This window comes from Procambarus clarkii, chromosome 63 (assembly GCF_040958095.1).
Source record: "Procambarus clarkii isolate CNS0578487 chromosome 63, FALCON_Pclarkii_2.0, whole genome shotgun sequence".
NCBI classification, from domain to species: Eukaryota; Metazoa; Arthropoda; class Malacostraca; order Decapoda; family Cambaridae; genus Procambarus; species Procambarus clarkii.
The window spans coordinates 6,011,954-6,032,675 of NC_091212.1; the positions used below are offsets into that span (position 1 = coordinate 6,011,954).

At 48.0% G+C, this 20,722-nt stretch overlaps 1 protein-coding gene across 1 annotated transcript in view; it reads left to right on the forward strand.

The window, feature by feature from the left end:
• LOC123751064 (protein slit-like) overlaps nt 1–20,722 on the forward strand; it is a 758,079-nt gene that overhangs the window by 219,016 nt on the left and 518,341 nt on the right. Inside the window, exon 3 of the mRNA XM_069308639.1 lies at nt 4,378–4,449. Within this exon, the coding sequence (XP_069164740.1) occupies nt 4,378–4,449 (72 nt within the window). The remainder of the gene's footprint in view (nt 1–4,377; nt 4,450–20,722) is intronic.

Consider the following 20,722-nt stretch of genomic DNA (forward strand, 5'->3'; position numbering starts at 1 on the left):
AGGACTTAAACAGGCTGCAGAGATGGTCAGAGAAATGGCTACTGGAGTTTAACACCAGTAAATGTAAAGTTATGGAAATGGGATCAGGTGACAGGAGACCAAAGGGACAGTACACAATGAAGGGGAACAGCCTACCTGTAACGATTCGAGAAAGAGACCTGGGAGTGGATGTGACACCTAATCTAACTCCTGAGGCACATATAAATAGGATAACGACAGCAGCGTACTCTACACTGGCGAAAATTAGAACTTCATTCAGAAACCTAAATGAGGAAGCTTTTAGGGCGCTTTACACTGCCTACGTGAGACCCGTCTTAGAGTATGCCGCGCCATCATGGAGCCCCCACCTGAAGAAACACATAAAGAAACTGGAGAAGGTTCAGAGGTTTGCGACGAGGCTTGTCCCAGAGCTACGAGGGATGGGATATGAAGAGCGGCTGAAGGAACTGAACCTTACGACACTAGAGAAAAGAAGGGAGAGAGGAGATATGATAGGGACATATAAAATACTCAGGGGAATTGACAAAGTGGAAATAGATCAAATGTTCACACGTAATAATAACAGAACGAGGGGACATGGGTGGAAACTGGAAACTCAGATGAGTCACAGAGATGTTAGGAAGTTTTCTTTTAGCGTGAGAGTAGTAGAAAAATGGAATGCACTTGGGGAACAGGTTGTGGAAGCAAATACTATTCATACTTTTAAAACTAGGTATGATAGGGAAATGGGACAGGAGTCATTGCTGTAAACAACCGATAGCTAGAAAGGCGGGATCCAAGAGTCAATGCTCGATCCTGCAAGCACATATAGGTGAGTACATATAGGTGAGTACACACACACACACACACACACACACACACACACACACACACACACACACACACACACACACACACACACACACACACACACAAGTGCTCAGACTCGGACGCAAGGAAACTGTTAGCCATTAAACTGTTAAGTGATTATTTAAGTGTAATTATAGCGTAGGGCCGTATTGCCAGAAGTGAATAATGCACAACTTCTGAGGGTTGGTATATAGTCTTGTTACTTGACTTCCAGGAAGTGTAAGTGCCTCCACCCTCTCTCCTCCCAAGCACTTACGCAAGCACTTACGAACGTGTCCATCTTTTCTTAATCTTTGGCGGCTTTGTTTACAGTTATTAAACAGTTAATGAGCTCCGAAGCACCAGGAGGCTGTTTATAACAATAACAACAGTTGATTGGCAAGTTTTCATGCTTGTAAACTGTTTAATAAATGTAACCAAAGCCGTCAAAGATTGTGGAAAGATATACACGTTCGTAAGTACTTGCGTAACTGCTTTGTGAATCTGGCCCCCTGGGCTGGACGGTAGAGCGACCGTCTCGCTTTATGCAGGTACGCGTTCAATTCTCGACCGTCCACAAGTGGTTGGGCACCATTCCTTTTCCTGGGAGGGGTGGGGGGGTGGGGGAGGTGTCACCATTCCGTTCCATCTCAAATCCCGTATCCTGACCCCCTTCCTTCCTGGTGGTCCACCATGAAGACTGTACCGAGGATAAGACGGTGGAACAGTGAAGAAATTAAGAACACCTTGTTGATACCTGGTTGATACCTGGTTGATACCTGGTTGATACCAGGTTGATACCAGGTTGATGGGGTTCTGGGAGTTCTTCTACTCCCCAAGCCCGGCCCGAGGCCAGGCTTGACTTGTGAGAGTTTGGTCCACCAGGCTGTTGCTTGGAGCGGCCCGCAGGCCCACATATATCTGGTTGATGGGGTTCTGGGAGTTCTTCTACTCCCCAAGCCCGGCCCGAGGCCAGGCTTGACTTGTGAGAGTTTGGTCCACCAGGCTGTTGCTTGGAGCGGCCCGCAGGCCCACATACCCACCACAGCCTGGTTGGTCCGGCACTCCTTGGAGGAATAAATCTAGTTTCCTCTTGAAGATGTTCACTGTGTGGGACAAGCACCTTTGATGCTCTACATTAGAGCATAAGAATAGAGGACTCTGTAGGTCATATATAGAGCCAAGCGAGGCGTCTGATGCTTGGCCCAACCCCCAACAACTCTTATATTATTCTAACCTACAACCTAGGGAGAGAGGGGGGCCTGACGGCTGAGTAGACAGCGCTCGGGATTCGTAATCCTGAGGTTCCGGGTTTGATACCCGGTGGAGGTGAAAACAAAATGGGTATGTAATAAAAAAGGAGGCTTGGTCGAGGACCGGGCCGCAGGGACGCTAAGCCCCGAAATCATCTCAAAATAGGGATGTTGATTTACGGAGGCTGGTCTAGGTGAGATATGATGGATGCGGAGTTAATGGTGTGTGTGTTTCAAGCGAAGGTTAGACGTGTGTACTCACCTAGTTGTGTTTGCGGGGGTTGAGCTCTGGCTCTTTGGTCCCGCCTCTCAACCGTCAATCAACAGGTGTACAGGTTCCTGAGCCTACTGGGCTCTATCATATCTACACTTGAAACTGTGTATGGAGTCAGCCTCCACCGGAGTACTGTGTGTGCGTGTGTGTGTGTGTGTGTGTGTGTGTGTGTGTGCGCGCGTGTGCGTGAGCCTGTTTGATGGTAAGCTTATAAAGGGAACAAACATGCGAGTAATGTAAAGCTTTGTATTGTTGACAGGCGTGACTGTGATGGTTGGCATGATCCATGCAGGCTCAGATCTCTCTCCTAGATTACTAGGCCTTGTCCGTGTCTTGTATTCACCGTTATCTTCAGATGATGATTTCGGGGCTTTAGTGTCCCCGCGGCCCGGTCCTCGACCAGGACTCCACCCCCCAGGAAGCAGCCCTGACAGCTGACTAACGCCCAGGTACCTATTTACTGCTAGGTAACAGGCGCATCAGGGTGAAAGAAAATCTTCCCATTGTTTCTCGCCGGCGCCCGGGATCGAACCCGGGACCACGGGATCACGCGTCCAGTGTTCTGCCCCGCCCGTGACGACAGATCACTTAATTATGACTACTAATGTCTATTAATGTTTGTGAACATACTGAAGCTCTGAGACGGGATCGAACCCTCGTTTCTGACCTGAAGCCCATTCACTACCGACTTGGACCATGAATGGCTTTGATTAGTTGAAAAGTATTCCAAGTATAAGTATATGTCAAGGAGAGCCTGACCAACCAGGCTGTGGTGGGTATGTGGGCCTGCGGGCCGCTCCAAGCAACAGCCTGGTGGACCAAACTCTCACAAGTCGACCCCCCTGGCCTCAGGCCGGGCTTGGGGTGTGGAAGAACTCCCAGAACCCTCTGCAGGTATGCTCCAGGTATGCCCCAGGTATACCCCAGGTATGCCCCAGGTATGCCCCAGGTATACTCCAGGTATACTCCAGGTATGCCCCAGGTATACTCCAGTATGCCCCAGGTATACTCCAGGTATACCCAAGGTATACTCCAGGTATGTCCCAGGTATACTCCAGGTATGCCCCAGGTATACTCCAGGTATGCCCCAGGTATGCTCCAGGTATGCACCAGGTATACTCCAGGTATGCCCAAGGTATACTCCAGGTATGCCCCAGATATACTCCAGGTATGCCCCTGGTATGTTGCAGGTATGCCCCGGGTGTACTCCAGGTATACCCCAGGTATACCCCAGGTATACCCCAGGTATACTCCAGGTATGCCCCAGGTATACTCCAAGTATGCCCCAGGTATACTTCATGTATGCCCAGGTATACCCCAGCTATACTCCAAGTATGCCCCAGGTATATTTCGGGTATGCCCCAGGTATACTCCAGGTATACCCCAGGTATACTCCAGGTGTGCACCAGGTATACTCCAGGTATGCCCCAGGTATACTCCAGGTATACTCCAGGTATGCCCCAGGTATGTTCCAGGTATATTCCAGGTATACTCCAGGTATGCCCCAGGTATGTTCCATGTATATTCCAGGTATACTCCAGGTATGCCCCAGGTATACTCCAGGTGTGCACCAGGTATACTCCAGGTATGCCCCAGGTATACCCCAGGTATGCTTACATGTGCCAGAAAACATGAGCATATCATGGCTTTGTAGAGTGGATAATGAGGAAATAAAATGCTCATAGCACGACCCTGGTTCGAATCTCCTATCCTGCGACTTAGGTTTTCTTACTGATCCATCACATTGTTGTGATTCTCATAGTGTATATAAGCTGGATATTAGGCCCACATGTACTCACCTAATAGGGGGTTGAGCTCTAGCTCTTTGGTCCCGCCTGTATTATGTCTATTATGTTAATAGCTCGAGCAAATCCACGATAACAGTACTTAATTGTGTCTTAAGTATCTTGTGTCTTTGTCTTAAGTGTTGCATGGGTTTTATTACTTATTATTAGGGCTGTCGGAGTGATGGCACTCTCTTAACCCGAGTTTAATGTGTGTGTGTGTTTGTCTGTCCCACAGAGACCTAGAGGGAAACAACTTGACGGTGATTCACTCGGCTGATTTCGAACACCTCGCCGACCTTCGTATACTGTGAGTACTCTGTGGTCATTCTTCTGGGAGTACTCTCACTCTGTGGTCATTCTTCTGGGAGTATTCTCACTCTGTGGTCATTCTTCTGGGAGTACTCTCACTCTGCGGTCACCCTTCTGTGAGTACTCTCTGTGGTCACCCTTCTGTGAGTACTCTGTATGGTCACCCTTCTGTGAGTACTCTCTGTGGTCACCCTTGTGTGAGTACTCTCACTGTGTCACCCTTCTGTGAGTACTCTCTGTGGTCACCCTTCTGTGAGTACTCTGTATGGTCACCCTTCTGTGAGTACTCTCTGTGGTCACCCTTGTGTGAGTACTCTCACTGTGTCACCCTTCTGTGAGTACTCTCTGTGGTCACCCTTCTGTGAGTACTCTATGGTCACCCTTCTGTGAGTATTCTCTGTGTAAACATACCTCCTTCAAGGCAATGTTTATCAGCTGTAGAAAATGCTAAACAAACTGCACTAATATAAAATATTTCTCCGAATGCTAAAAAGGCTTCGTAAAATATGTGGCTGTTCGTCCCAGCTGGTTCATCTGTTGGAGAACGCGAATCCTGTGAGGGATTCGAACCCTGGATTAAGCCTTTCCTGGCGCAGTGGGCTAGAGTACTCGTTATGTCAACGGGATGTGGGAAACACCTGGCTTTCGGGGGTTCGAATCCCTCACAGGGGGTTGAGTTCCTGGTGTTTAACTATTGCTCACGTGTTCCTGTTAAATCAATACAGGATCAGTGTTATATCAACGGTCTATCAACAGGATATGCGTTAAATAAACGTACTGTTAACCCTAAATCGACGTTCTTTCAACGTAAATCCAAGATTATATATTACGTCAATGTGTTTAGGCCACGTGCGAGATTATTCTGCTCTTCCTGTGTCACATGTGTCATATGTGTACCGTCCATGTGTCTCACGCTGATCACAGTGTTACTACTGTGTCATATGTGTACCGTCCATGTGTCTCACGCTGATCACAGTGTCACTACTGTGTCATATGTGTACCGTCCACGTGTCTCACGCTGATCACAGTGTCACTACTGTGTCATATGTGTACCGTCCACGTGTCTCACGCTGATCACAGTGTCACTACTGTGTCATATGTGTACCGTCCACGTGTCTCACGCTGATCACAGTGTCACTACTGTGTCATATGTGTACCGTCCACGTGTCTCACGCTGATCACAGTGTCACTACTGTGTCATATGTGTACCGTCCACGTGTCTCACGCTGATCACAGTGTCACTACTGTGTCATATGTGTACCGTCCATGTGTCTCACGCTGACCACAGTGTCACTACTGTGTCATATGTGTACCGTTGACCCACACAAAGAGCGAACACATACATATTTCACCGTATGACTATTGAATGAATAATCTTAAGTTACTGTTCCTTTCATCTTCTCCAGTCCCCCCCGCTCACAAGACGGTGGTGATCGATCTTATCCTCGTCTGAAGGACGAGGATACGATCGCCTCTTATTTACTAGGAATTCCTTTCGCCCTTGTACATAAATCACCTAAAACCCCCTTCGTCATGAAAACCCGAATGGGAATACACACCCTACAAGATGCGCAGGAAGCTATAGAACATTTCTGCAACATAAAACGCAAATTTTATGTTGCAGAAGGATTGCAGAAGCTCGATTTCGAAAGTCGTGTCTCGCCGTCATATTCGGTTCCCGCCAGACCGTTGTAAATCATGTTGAAGCTGCTGCTGCAGGTTGTGAAGCACGGCTCCAGATTCTAGTTGTTGTTGAGGGGTTTTAACGTTGTGTGACTCTTCCAGGAGCCCTCGTGGGGGTTCCAGGAGTCCTCGTGGGGTTCCAGGAGTCCTCGTGGAGTTCCAGGAGTCCTCGTGGGGTTCCAGGAGTCCTCGTGGAGTTCCAGGAGCCCTCGTGGGGTTCCAGGAGACCTCGTGGAGTTCTAGGAGACCTCGTGGGGTTCTAGGAGTCCTCGTGGGGTTCCAGGAGCCCTCGTGGGGTTCTAAGAGACCTCGTGGGGTTCTAGGAGTCCTCGTGGGGTTCCAGGAGACCTCGTGGGGTTCCAGGAGTCCTCGTGGAGTTCCAGGAGCCCTCGTGGAGTTCCAGGAGCCCTCGTGCGGTTCCAGGAGCCCTCATGGGGTTCCAGGAGACCTCGTGGGGTTCTAGGAGACCCCGTGGGGTTCCAGGAGCCCTCGTGGGGTTCTAAGAGACCTCGTGGGGTTCTAGGAGTCCTCGTGGGGTTCCAGGAGACCTCGTGGGGTTCTAGGAGACCTCGTGGGGTTCTAGGAGACCTCGTGGGGTTCTAGGAGTCCTCGTGGGGTTCCAGGAGCCCTCGTGGGGTTCTAAGAGACCTCGTGGGGTTCTAGGAGTCCTCGTGGGGTTCCAGGAGACCTCGTGGGGTTCCAGGAGTCCTCGTGGAGTTCCAGGAGCCCTCGTGGAGTTCCAGGAGCCCTCGTGCGGTTCCAGGAGCCCTCATGGGGTTCCAGGAGACCTCGTGGGGTTCTAGGAGACCCCGTGGGGTTCCAGGAGCCCTCGTGGGGTTCTAAGAGACCTCGTGGGGTTCTAGGAGTCCTCGTGGGGTTCCAGGAGACCTCGTGGGGTTCTAGGAGACCTCGTGGGGTTCTAGGAGACCTCGTGGGGTTCTAGGAGTCCTCGTGGGGTTCCAGGAGTTCTCGTGGGGTTCTAGGAGACCTCGTGGGGTTCTAGGAGTCCTCGTGGGGTTCCAGGAGCCCTTGTGGGGTTCCAGTAGCCCTCATGGGGTTCCAGGAGCCTTCGTGAGGTTCCAGGAGGCTTTGTAAGGGTCTAGGAGCCTTTGTAGTCTCGGAGGTCTCACAGAATTCCAGAAAACCTCATGGGGGTTTAAGAAACTTTCGCGATGATCCAGGAGCACTTCCTTCCTTCCAAAACCCCCTGGTGGTGTTCTTGGAACTCTCAAAGGTTTACAGGAAACCTTTGTGGATATCTAAGAGCCCTCGTGGGATTCTAGGATCCAGTTTAGGGTTCCAAGAGCCCTCGTGTGTTTTCAGGAGCTCGTGGGATTTCAAGAGCCTTGAGATTCTAGACTTACCTGTAAGGTTAAAGAAAAAGTCTTACTGGGATCCAAAAGCCCTCAGGGCGTTCCAGAAGCTCTCACGAGGTTCTAGGAACTCGCTTAGGGTTTCAGGAGCCCTTGGGAGGGTCCAGGAGCCCTTAGGAGGGTCCAGGTGCCCACCATCCGTCCACAGAAAACACTGAAGCCACTTCTCTTCACATCATTCCAGACGGTGTATATTAATGTAAGTCTTGTTATTTTTGTATCCACTTTCCCTCTGCCTCTGGAGATACTGAAGAGTGCTTCAGCGAAACGCGTCCTTCAGCGACACGCGTCAGCAAGAATAAAATTGTGAGATGAATTTTTGGAAAGTTAATTTTTTAATCTTCAGTCCCAAGTGAAGAACATTAGGAATATATGTAGAAATGACTTGTGCTAGAATCGTTGATCTAACCTCAAGGGGTTCTTTACTGGGAGGTATGGGACAAGTAATGGGGGATATGGGACAGAAGTAATGGGGATATGGGACAAGTAATGGGGATATGGGACTCTATCCCTGAACAAGTTCATAAATAAATTGTTGTTAGATTACAAATAACTATTACCGTTACCAATACAGGATTGAGGCGGATACATGTTTGGATTGCAAATCCCAAGCTGTTGACATGTTTTGAGGTCATTCTGGTGATTTGAGGTCATTCAGGTGATTTGAGGTCATTCTGGTGATTTGAGGTCATTCTGGTGATTTGAGGTCATTCAGGTGATTTGAGGTCATTCTGGTGATTTGAGGTCATTCTGGTGATTTGAGGTCATTCAGGTGATTTGAGGTCATTCAGGTGATTTGAGGTCATTCAGGTGATTTGAGGTCATTCTGGTGATTTGAGGTCATTCTGGTGATTTGAGGTCATTCTGGTGATTTGAGGTCATTCTGGTGATTTGAGGTCATTCTGGTGATTTGAGGTCATTCTGGTGATTTGAGGTCATTCTGGTGATTTGAGGTCATTCTGGTGATTTGAGGTCATGCCCCAGCCTCAGCCAATGCTCGTCCATGTAGCAGGCACCTCAACACTCATTCACCTGTTTACTGTTGCCAGACAGAACAACTGGCGCTGATGGTGTCGACAGTCTGGCGATGGGGGGGGGGGGGGGGGGGGGAGTCAGGAGGACATATTGACCAATTGACTCTCGAGTTTATAATTACCAAAAGGTCCTGAGCCCCTGAATTTTAACCCTTTCCATCATAATACAACAAAACATGTATATATGAAAGACTGTTCCTGCCCTCTTGACTCTCCCTTCTTTCCCATCTCTCTCCCATCATGCTCCCCACACCCCAGCTTTGGTTCTAATGGTGGTTCAGTGTGCTGAAGAGGTGGTTTAGTGTGTTGAAGAGGTGGTTCAGTGTGTTGAAGAGATGGTTCAGTGTGTTGAAGAGGTGGTTCACTGTGTTGAAGAGGTGGTTCAGTGTGTTGAAGAGGTGGTTCACTGTGTTGAAGAGGTGGTTCAGTGTGTTGAAGAGGTGGTTTAGTGTGTTGAAGAGGTGGTTTAGTGTGTTGAAGAGGTGGTTTAGTGTGTTGAAGAGGTGGTTTAGTGTGTTGAAGAGGTGGTTTAGTGTGTTGAAGAGGTGGTTTAGTGTGTTGAAGAGGTGGTTCACTGTGTTGAAGAGGTGGTTCACTGTGTTGAAGAGGTGGTTCAGTGTGTTGAAGAGGTGGTTCAGTGTGTTGAAGAGTTGGTTCAGTGTGTTGAAGAGGTGGTTCAGTGTGTTGAAGAGGTGGTTCAGTGTGTTGAAGAGGTGGTTCACTGTGTTGAAGAAGTGGTTTAGTGTGTTAAAGAGGTGGTTCACTGTGTTGAAGAGTTGGTTCAGTGTGTTGAAGAGGTGGTTCACTGTGTTGAAGAAGTGGTTTAGTGTGTTAAAGAGGTGGTTCACTGTGTTGAAGAGTTGGTTCAGTGTGTTGAAGAGGTGGTTCAGTGTGTTGAAGAGTTGGTTCACTGTGTTAAAGAGGTGGTTGTGGTGGTTGATGGTGCCTGCACGAGGAAGTGAGACTGGTGATGCGAGAACATGAAGTGTGAGAAACAATTGGGCACAGACACGAGAAAGGCAAGAGAGAGAAAAGTAGTTGGTGAAGAAATCCCACTGGAGGCAGGAAGTGGAAGGCCATCTTTTGCCTCGCTTGGACGGACCACAAGCACGCACTGTAGCTCTCGGTTCCGACGTGCGTCACACGTAATGCTTTCCTTACGGCAACGGACGGTTACCGGAGCGGCGGTGTGAGCTTGGGAAGTCTGGCGTCATTACTGAGAGTCGGAAGGCAGCGGTTAGGAGGGATCTTAGACGGCTGGAGGGGACGGGGGCGCAGACGGAACTGTTCCGTCACCGTGAAGTTCTTTACGGAACGGTCGGGCCCATTGTTGCCGGTACCAGACTCTAAGGTGAATATTGTGTGGGGGTGGAGGGTTGTGGCTCTCTCTGTCTTTCTCTCTCTCTCTCTCTCTCTCTCTCTCTCTCTCTCTCTCTCTCTCTCTCTCTCTCTCTCTCTCTCTCAACAGGTGGGTATAGAAGAGGACTTCCGATACCTGTTAGCAGGATAAGAAATTTCTCCCTTGTCACCTGTTGACTCTCCCTGCCCAGGGCTCGAACCCTGACAAAATCAACGGTGATGATAGTTGTTGTAGTGGTGGTTGATGATGATAGTGGTAGTGTTAATGAGTATCGTGGTAGTTGTGGTGATAGTTGGATTGTTGTTGATAGTGGGGCAATAAGCGTAGATAGGAGGCGGGCCTCAGAGGGCAAGGTGGGCACAATCCCCCCCCCCTCACCCACCCAGGAATACCCAGGTTATGCCCAAGACTGGCATACCCAAGGAGGGGGCAGAGGCTTGGGCCCATCATCTTATAATTACATCCTTTAATTGCTGGCCTTTTGTTCGCCTCTCTCGGTTTTGATTCTATAAAGTCTACGAGCAGTCAGCGAGATAAACGAATGTCCTCACTATCTATCTAATATCCTCACTATCTCATAGCCTCACTATCTATTTACGCCAACGGTCGTAAACACTTGCATTATTATCTGTCTAAAACGCATTATTATCTGTCTATCTGTAACACCAAGGGCCAGAGGCAGGGCCCAAGAGCCAGAGGCAGGCCCCTGTGACAACAATTTCTTATCAAGCTCTTGGGTACAAAAATGTATATTAAGTAACATGTAAACTTATGTGCTCGCGATACAATACACGTGCACGTGCGTGCGTGTGTGTGTGTGTGTGTATGTGTGTGTGTGTGTGTGTGTGTGTGTGTGTGTGTGTGTGTGTGTGTGTGTGTGTGTGTGTATGTGTGTGTGCGTGCGTCAGTGTATGCTTACCAGACACACAGAGAAGTGTATAATCTCTCACTGTGCACTGTGAGGACACACACAGTCGTGTCAGACACCAAACAGTGTACAGTGAAAATGGCTTCTCACCATTCACCCTCTGACAACGAAAGAAAATTAATTATTCTTAATAATAATTCATGTTTTTGGCCACAATAAATATACTTTTCCGGCCATATCCGGCCACAGACCCGAGGAAAAGAGGCTTATAAGCCGAATAATACCCTCCCCCCACCCCACCAAATACGATCTATTATTAAAAAGTAAAGCATTGCAATATTGACGTATTTTGTTAATCCATTGGCCTTTATAGGTTGATTGGGTTGATTGTGGGTTGATTGGGTATCGTACCCAGTGGGCATAATACCCAATCGTGGTCGTTTGGTTCGACGTAGAATGAACGTTAATCATGATTGGAGCTGGTAAGATGGCATTTTCAGGCGCTTAGCCAATCAGAATATAGGAACCGTGCCTTACCCCTTCCAGCTGACCAATCACCGCATCTGACCGATCTCCCACGACCAATCAGATTCATGTCTTGGGTCACGCTAGGTGGCGCATCATCTTGTGTGTGTACATCTACGCCACGTTTTCTATGCCTCGGCCTCGATAGGTGTGGAGGGTTGCATGGGTTCGTACGCTTCTGGTTAGGCTAAACAGTCGTATTTTCACTAACCGGTATTCACCCAGGTCTTTCCTGCACCTAACATTAACCAATTTGGAGCCATTGTTACAAGTCCAATTTGAATGTGGTCTTTATTGATTAGAAACGTCAAGTGGCTATTTAAGGCGTGCCAAGCGGAGGCGATCAAGCTCGGTGATTGGGAGGAGGCCAGGATGAAATTGGCCAATCCATCAGGCTCGACTGTTGCGCCGTAAATAGGAATGATACAGCCAATTAGGCGCGAAGACGGGTCCTTGCAACTCGTCTCAGACGCAGAGATAGCGTCCTGGGGGCTGCCCCCCTTGAGTGCTGCAAGTTCTTCTTGAGGGAGAATCACCTAACCGTGTTAGTCACTGGGGGGGGGGGGTGGAGAGCTCCCCCACCCTGGGGGAGGAGCCCCCCTGCAGTTATGGAAGGGAATTATCAAGAGAAAGAGCCAAGGTAGATATATATATATATATATATATATATATATATATATATATATATATATATATATATATATATATATATATATATCTTAAGCAGTCATTCTAAGAGGTCGTCTTAAGATATTATCTTAAGAGGTCGTCTTAAGATATTATCTTAAGAGGTCGTCTTAAGATATTATCTTAAGAGGTAGTCTTAAGATATTATCTTAAGAGGTAGTCTTAAGATATTATCTTAAGAGGTCGTCTTAAGGTATTATCTTAAGAGGTCGTCTTAAGCAGCCCATCCACCTGTGTTGGGAGTACTTACAGTAACGATGAGCACCATAGTACATATATCGACTTACAACGCTATTAGAAAGTAGAAATCGGTACTGTTGAATTTGTTGACAAACTGGAAAAGATTTTGTATTTATGTTGCAAAGACATTCTATCCTAACCTTCTTAGGCCTAATATACGCTATCTGAGGCCTAATATAGTACATATGTGTACTATATTAGGCCTAGGAATATTTAAATTTTGGTTCTTAGCTTCATTTTTTCGCACCATAAAAGTTAATATAGTACCAAATTCCACTATATAATTGCTTAGTACGTCAATGTTTGTACTATGGTGTACATAGTTACAAAAGCTGTTAAGGAGGAATAGTACTTAGTGTACTACTAGAGGTCTATCGTAGATGGTCTTAAGATGTATCGTAGATCGTCTCAAGATGTATCGTAGGTGGTCTTAAGATGTTAACTTAAGAGGACGTCTCAAGCAATCGTTCGACAAGTGACGAATTAACGTCACTTGTCGCCTAATTGGTCAGGATTTTTATCTTGAGATGATTTCGGGGCTTTAGTGTCCCCGCGGCCCGGTCCTCGACCAGGCCTCCACCCCCCAGGAAGCAGCCCGTGACAGCTGACTAACACCCAGGTACCTATTTTACTGCTAGGTAACAGGGGCATAGGGTGAAAGAAACTGTCCCCATTGTTTCTCGCCGGCGCCTGGGATCGAACCCAGGACCACAGGATCACAAGTCCAGCGTGCTGTCCGCTCGGCCGACCGGCTCCCTAGGATCATAATCATTCGTATCAATCACTTAAAATATTCCTATAACCAATCGCACCGCAGGATTGAACAGTGTTGCAGAATCCTGTCAAATTTAAATACATTGCAGCGTGTTGCAAATGTCGAGTCTTGAACGCTGAGGCAGTTACAAACAGAAATCACAATAGTGTGATGTATCCAATGAACAAAATCCACAAGGGTCGTGACGAGGATTCGAACCTGCGTCCGAGTTTGACCATGTCGTAGCTCAGTCGATTAAGGCAGCGTCTGGGATGCTCTCGGACGTAGGTTCGAATCCTCGTCACGGATTTGTCCAGCTGAGGCAGTGTCAACCAATCAGGCATTAGACCATCACCGGCCAATATGTCGTCTCGGCCAATTAGGTTGGAGAGATTTATTTCGTCTTGATTAAATAATATACACTGTAAAAGTTGTGTTTATATCAAGAGTGTGATTAGCCAGTTACGGTGCCTTGTTAACCAGTCAGGTTATATCAAGAGTGTGATTAGCCAGTTACGGTGCCTTGTTAACCAGTCAGGTGGGAGGATTTACTGGGAGGAGTGTGACGTGGGAGTCACTCAGGGCTCCACTGGTATATAGGACTCACCACAAGGGGGCGGTATGTTTTCGGGCTCGCCATAGCCCGTGCTACTTGGAACTTTATGTTCCGAGTAGCTGAATCTAAAACAACAACAACAACAGGAGTGGTGTGTATTCATCTAGTTGTATTCACCTAGTTGAGCTTCTTCCTGAGGTTATCTTGAGATGATTTCGGGGCTTTAGTGTCCCCGCGGCCCGGTCCTCGACCAGGCCTCCACCCCCAGGAAGCAGCCCGTGACAGCTGACTAACACCCAGGTACCTATTTTACTACTAGGTAACAGGGGCATAGGGAAGGGGGGATGAGCTCTGGCTCTTTGGGCCCGCCTCTCAACTGTCAATCAATCAACTGTAACTAACTACTAACTCATTTTTTTTCCTACACACATCCCCAGGAAGCAGCCCGTAGCAGCTGTCTAACTCCCAGGTACCTATTTACTGCTAGGTAACAGGGGCATCAGGGTGAAAGAAACTTTGCCCATTTGTTTCTGCCTGGTTCGGGAATCGAACCCGGGTCACAGAATTAGGAGTCCTGCGCGCTGTCCGCTCAGCTACCAGACATGGGTACGTCTCCTCGTGTGCGTGCTTGTGTAGACACACACACACACACACACACACACACACACACACATGGCGGGATCCAAGAGCCAATGCTCGATCCTGCAAGCACAAATAGGTGAGTACAAATAGGTGAGCACACACATACACACACACACACACACACACACACACACACACACACACACACACACACACACACACACACACACACACACACACACATACACACATACACACACACACCTACATCTTGCGTGCACACGCAGACATTCAACCGGATAAACGTCTTAGAACGTCATGGTAACACCCCAGATTTCCACCCTTGTGACACCCTCCCTGACGGGCGAGTGTTGAGTGCGGGTCTCACCACTCTCCCGCCTCCCTCCATGACACAAGGGGGCGAATGCAGCTCCTTTTTTTGAAATTCATTGGAAGGTTCTGGAAGGCGGGAAAGATGGCGGCGAAATAACGGTCATATTTGAATGGCTTGTGAAGATCATTCGTTATGTAGTCAATTGTTAAGGTTATTCAAGTGTGGCTGTTTACGGAGTTTAGTTTATTGTGCACCCCATACTCATCCTGTGAGCGGTAGCGCAAAAAAGCATTACAGAGGGCACAAAAGGACTTTATCAGACCCCAACGGAGATTATTACATAAACAATTTCATCTATCCTTCACACCTTATAGTTACAATGTCAGCTAGTTACAGAGAAAGTGTTATTTCAAGAGCTGTATATTTACAGTAAGTCATTATACATTAATGGTAGGTCTTATCGCTAATACATAATAGTTTGACCAATGGAGATATTACAGTCATAGGGGAGCTTCTGTTTATTATTAGTCTTCACAATACACTAATTGTTTCTTCATCTCATATGTCATTTATCTACTGGCAGCGAAATAGGGATACAGTGCAAGGATTTCATGTAATTTATCCATGGTAATAAGATAGGTTGCCATATCATACAGAGAAAGCTTAGATTTATCTCTAAATGGCTCAATTTTACTACAATCCAAGATATAGTGTTCGAGTGTGTGTCTCTGTCTTTGTCCACACACTTTACACTTCATCTAGTTCCCTATACAAGCCGAACTGCCAGAGATACTTGTAGCCAAGTCTTATACGAGCTGTGACAACATCTGTTAGTCTACTGACTTTGTTACTTGCCCCATACACATGTTTTACTTCACACATTTCATTGTGATGAACAATGGACCTGCTAGTTCCAGTTTGCACTGTTCTACTTTCTTCAAATCCATCTAGGAGTTCTCGTCTAATGACACTTTTAAGGGACGTATTTGATAACTCAAGATTCCGTTCAATACTGTCTTTATTTACTGCAGCCTTAGCAAGGGCGTCAACTTTGTCATGTTCCTGCATGCCAATGTGAGAAGGAATCCACAACATTTTTATATTTACCCTCTTGCTAAGTATCTTATATAATCTACGTCTAGCTTCCAAGACAAGCACGTTATTACTTGATTGCAAACTGTTTATTGCTCGTAGTGAGGAAAGGGAGTCAGAAATAATTAAGCTGTCTACTTCAGTGTTGTCAATAATTTCGAGTGCTACCAGTATTGCTACCAACTCGTCTTGCATTGTGGACGCCCAGTTACTAATTCTTATATTCCTTTGAATTGTGCTGCCATCGGGCTGATGAGCAATAACAGCACTTCCTGCCCTCCCTGTAGCTGTATTGAGTGATCCGTCTGTGTATATGGTCTGTGTGATGTTGTTTTCAGCTTGTATATTGTGAATGTGTTCTATGGTGCTTAATTTAGCAGCAAGCTGAGCATGAGGGTTGATTAGTTTCTTAGTGGGGTATGCAGGGGTCAGGATGTCAAAAGGTACTATCTGGCAGGGCTCTTTGGTCCCGCCTCTCAACTGTCAATCAACAGGTGTACAGGTTCCTGAGCCTACTGGGCTCTATCATATCTACATTGGAACCTGTGTGTGGAGTCTGTGTATAACCCTAATGGCTCTCTCTCTTTCTCCCTCTCTCTCTCTCCCTCTCTCTCTCTCTCCCTCCCTCTCTCTCTCTCTCTCTCTCTCTCTCTCTCTCTCTCTCTCTCTCTCTCTCTCTCTCTCTCTCTCTCTCTCTCTCTCTCTCTCTCTCTCTCTCTCTCTCTCCATGGTGTGGGTGTCGGGGGCGGCGTGAGCCACACGTGCCACGTACAGGTCGTGGGGCACGGCCGTGAGTGTGCCGAGGTGGGTGTGTCCTGGGCACGTAGTCTCGGCCACCACCGTGCCCGTCATCACGCCCTTGGGAGCCGCGGGACATTCTGCTGTTTGACGTCGTTTGGCAGATCTGAGTGGCTTGTGGTGTGGAGTGGTGTGGGAGGTGTGGGGGTGTGTGGGGGGGGGAGGTGTGGAGGGTAGGTGTGGGGGGTAGGTGTGGGGTTTGTGGGGGGGGGGAGGCTGTTAATGGTATTACCAGTACTTCCACAACTGCTGATTATAAGCTAGTCAAGATAATAATATACGAATATTGTTGTCATGTAGACGATGGGGTCACAATAACGGGGCTGTAGTTATGATGACCAAACCATCATAAACCAGTCAGAAGATGGCGGGAAAATGACCTCGTTTCAGGCCATCTTGGACCATTATCAAGAAGTGTCTATATTTCTCCCACGTTAATCTGACTTACTCTATACACGTAGAAAACGGATGAAAAAAAGAGGATTGCAGGAAGTTATTAAACTTTATTTAAGTTAAAAAAAAAGAAGTTATTTAAACTTTAGTTATTAAGTTAAACTCCAAGTGTGAGGCAAACATGTGGTTGTTAGAATTCAATCCCAACAATTGTAAGGTAATGGAGATGAAAGAGGAGACCAATCTACAACACCTCACAGAGACAAAGAGAGGAACACGAGACATAGAAAGATTGGATATAATTCCACCACTCACACTAGAGATACACATAAACAAGGCTGCATCAGCGGCACATGAGACGTTGACAAACATTCCAACACAGACCAATAGTGGAATGGAACAACAGAGGCGGGGAGATATGATTACGACATGCAAGATGCTGAGGGAAGCAAACAAGGTGGACAAGGATAACCTCTTTAAATTAAGAAAAAGTTGTACAATAAGACGAAGTTGACAAATGAGTGGATGAACTATAGGGACAAACCCCTCGTATCCGGTACAGGTAATTAACACGTGAACTTCACTGAAAAAATTGTGAAAAGGCACTTTAATCCGCAATTAAAGGCTCCATAAAGGCGAGGTTAGGGACAATACAAGCCAATACAATCAAAAACCTAAACTTGCTATAAGCCTGAGACTTGCTAGGGAGCCGGTCGGCCGAGCGGACAGCACGCTGGACTTGTGATCCTGTGGTCCTGGGTTCGATCTCAGGCGCTGGCGAGAAACAATGGACAGAGTTTCTTTCACCCTATGCCCCTGTTACCAAGCAGTAAAATAGGTACCTGGGTGTTAGTCAGCTGTCACGGGCTGCTTCCTGGGGGTGGAGGCCTGGTCGAGGACCGGGCCGCGGGGACACTAAAGCCCCGAAATCATCTCAAGATAACCTCAAGATAAGCCTCACTATACATAATAATAATTTACATTTTAGAAAATAATTTTTTTTAATACACAGTACGTTAAAAATTGGATTGTTGAGGTCGGCTCTAACAACAGAGCTGTCAATAGAGCTAGAAGAAACTCCCCCCCCCCTTACCCTATTGGGCTGGACGGTAGAGCGACGGTCTCGCTTCATGCAGGTCGGCGTTCAATCCCCCGACCGTCCACAAGTGGTTGGGGCACCATTCCTCTCCCCCCGTCCCACCCCAAATCCTTATCCTGACTCCATTCCAAGTGCTACATAGTCGTAATAGCTTAGCGCTTTCCCCCTGATACTTCCCTCCCCCCCCCCCACCCAGGGGACACATATCAACGTAATCATTGCTCTATGTATCACTGAAGCCGAGACACGGGTTATCTACACAATCTACCAATTTGGTATTAACCCAAATTAACTCCCAATCTACTACACATGAGTGGATGACACATGTATCATCCACTCACAGGATGATACATATGTCACAGTCCCCATGTGTCGTGTGTGGGTCACCTGAGGGCAGAGCATCACGGAAAGCCGTCCAGTCAGAGACAAGAATGGGTTTCGAACCCGCATCCCTATACACTCCAGCCACGCCATGCGGGTGGGATCCCATTACGGCTGTGTGGTGTTCAGGGTGTAGATTCTCAGGTGTTTATACCCCTGGGAGTGACCTAATTACCCTGGGAGTGACCTAATTACCCTGGGAGTGACCTAATTACCCTGGGAGTGACCTAATTACCCGGGGAGTGACCTAATTACCCTGGGAGTGATCTATTTACCCTGGGAGTGACCTAATTACCCTGGGAGTTATATAAGTACTCCTGGGAGTGACCTAATTACCCTGGGAGTGATCTAAGTACTCCTGGGAGTGACCTAATTACCCTGGGAGTGATCTAACAGCCTTATACTCTCTCATGTGTGGGTAATTACTGGTAATTAGGCTCAAGTTAGAGTGTATTAGACTCGGTTAGGTTAGGATGGCTTAGGTTAAGTTAAGCAAGGTTAGGTTAGGCCGTGCCAGGTTAGGTTAGAATAGGCTAGGTCAGCTTAGGTTAGGTTAGGCTAGATTTGTTTTTACTCCGTTGGAGAAGAGTGTTGTGTAGGAAGAGACTTGTACCTCATGAGTCGTTAGTGTGTCTTGAGGGTGACTCCCAAGACACACTCAGACCTTTACACTCATCCTAGAGACACAGCTATACTCCGAGGGGGGGGGGGGTGTACACCTAGACGTGTACACCTAGACGTGTACATCTCGCTCGTCGGTGTACACACACTGTGTATTCACTTTAGCCTAAGGGGGGGGGGCCTGACGGCTGAGTGGACAGCGCTCGGGATTCGTAGTCCTAAGGTTCCGGGATCCCCGGTGGAGTGGATGCACCTCTAGGGCTAGGCCTAACCTGGCCTAGCCTAAAGATAGCTTAGTCTAACCAAATCTAAGCTGACCTAGCCTAAACAAATGGGTAGAGTTTCTTTCACCCTGATGCCCCGGATCACCTAGCAGTAAATAGGTACCTGGGAGTTAGAGAGCTGCTACGGGCTACTCCCTGGGGATGTGTAACAAATAAGGAGGCCTGGTCGAGGACCGGGCCGCGGGGACGCTAAGCCCTGAAATCATCTCAAGATAACCTCAAGATAACCTCAGGATAACCTCAAGATAACCTCAGGATAACCTCAAGATGATCAGTGGCTGATCACGGGAATCAGACCAGATGCTGATGATAATAAGGGATGATACTAGGGGTCTGCTACCTGTGTTTGTCACACACACTCACCCATTCTATAATCCAGTAATGGGTGAGGGTAATGGGGAAATGGGATGTACTGAAGGAGTAGGCTGTAGAAGCCACCTCCATTCCTATGTTTAAAAATAGATGGGATAGGCTAAAAGGTCCTGAGGTATTGCATTAGACAAGTGGACACATCCTGTGAGTGGACACACCGCCATAGTGACAGTATTGGGCAGCGCCACTCATCCTGTGAGTGGACACACCGCCATAGTGACAGTATTGGGCAGCGCCACTCATCCTGTGAGTGGACACACCGCCATAGTGACAGTATTGGGCAGCGCCACTCATCCTGTGAGTGGACACACCGCCATAGTGACAGTATTGGGCAGCGCCACTCATCCTGTGAGTGGACACACCGCCATAGTGACAGTATTGGGCAGCGCCACTCATCCTGTGAGTGGACACACCGCCATAGTGACAGTATTGGGCAGCGCCACTCATCCTGTGAGTGGACACACCGCCATAGTGACAGTATTGGGCAGCGCCACTCATCCTGTGAGTGGACACACCGCCATAGTGACAGTATTGGGCAGCGCCACTCATCCTGTGAGTGGACACACCGCCATAGTGACAGTATTGGACAGCGTCACTCATCCTGTGAGTGGACACACCGCCATAGTGACAGTATTGGACAGCGTCACTCATCCTGTGAGTGGACACACCGCCATAGTGACAGTATTGGGCAGCGCCACTCATCCTGTGAGTGGACACACCGCCATAGTGACAGTATTGGGCAGCGCCACACATCCTGTGAGTGGACACACCGCCATAGTGACAGTATTGGGCAGCGTCACTCATCCTGTGAGTGGACACACCACCATAGTGACAGTATTGGGCAGCGCCACTCATCCTGTGAGTGGACACACCGCCATAGTGACAGTATTGGGCAGCGTCACTCATCCTGTGAGTGGACACACCACCATAGTGACAGTATTGGGCAGCGTCACTCATCCTGTGAGTGGACACACCACCATAGTGACAGTATTGGGCAGCGCCACTCATCCTGTGAGTGGACACACCGCCATAGTGACAGTATTGGGCAGCGCCACTCATCCTGTGAGTGGACACACCGCCATAGTGACAGTATTGGGCAGCGCCACTCATCCTGCGAGTGGACACACCGCCATAGTGACAGTATTGGGCAGTGCCACTCATCCTGCGAGTGGACACACCGCCATAGTGACAGTATTGGGCAGCGCCACTCATCCTGCGAGTGGACACACCGCCAT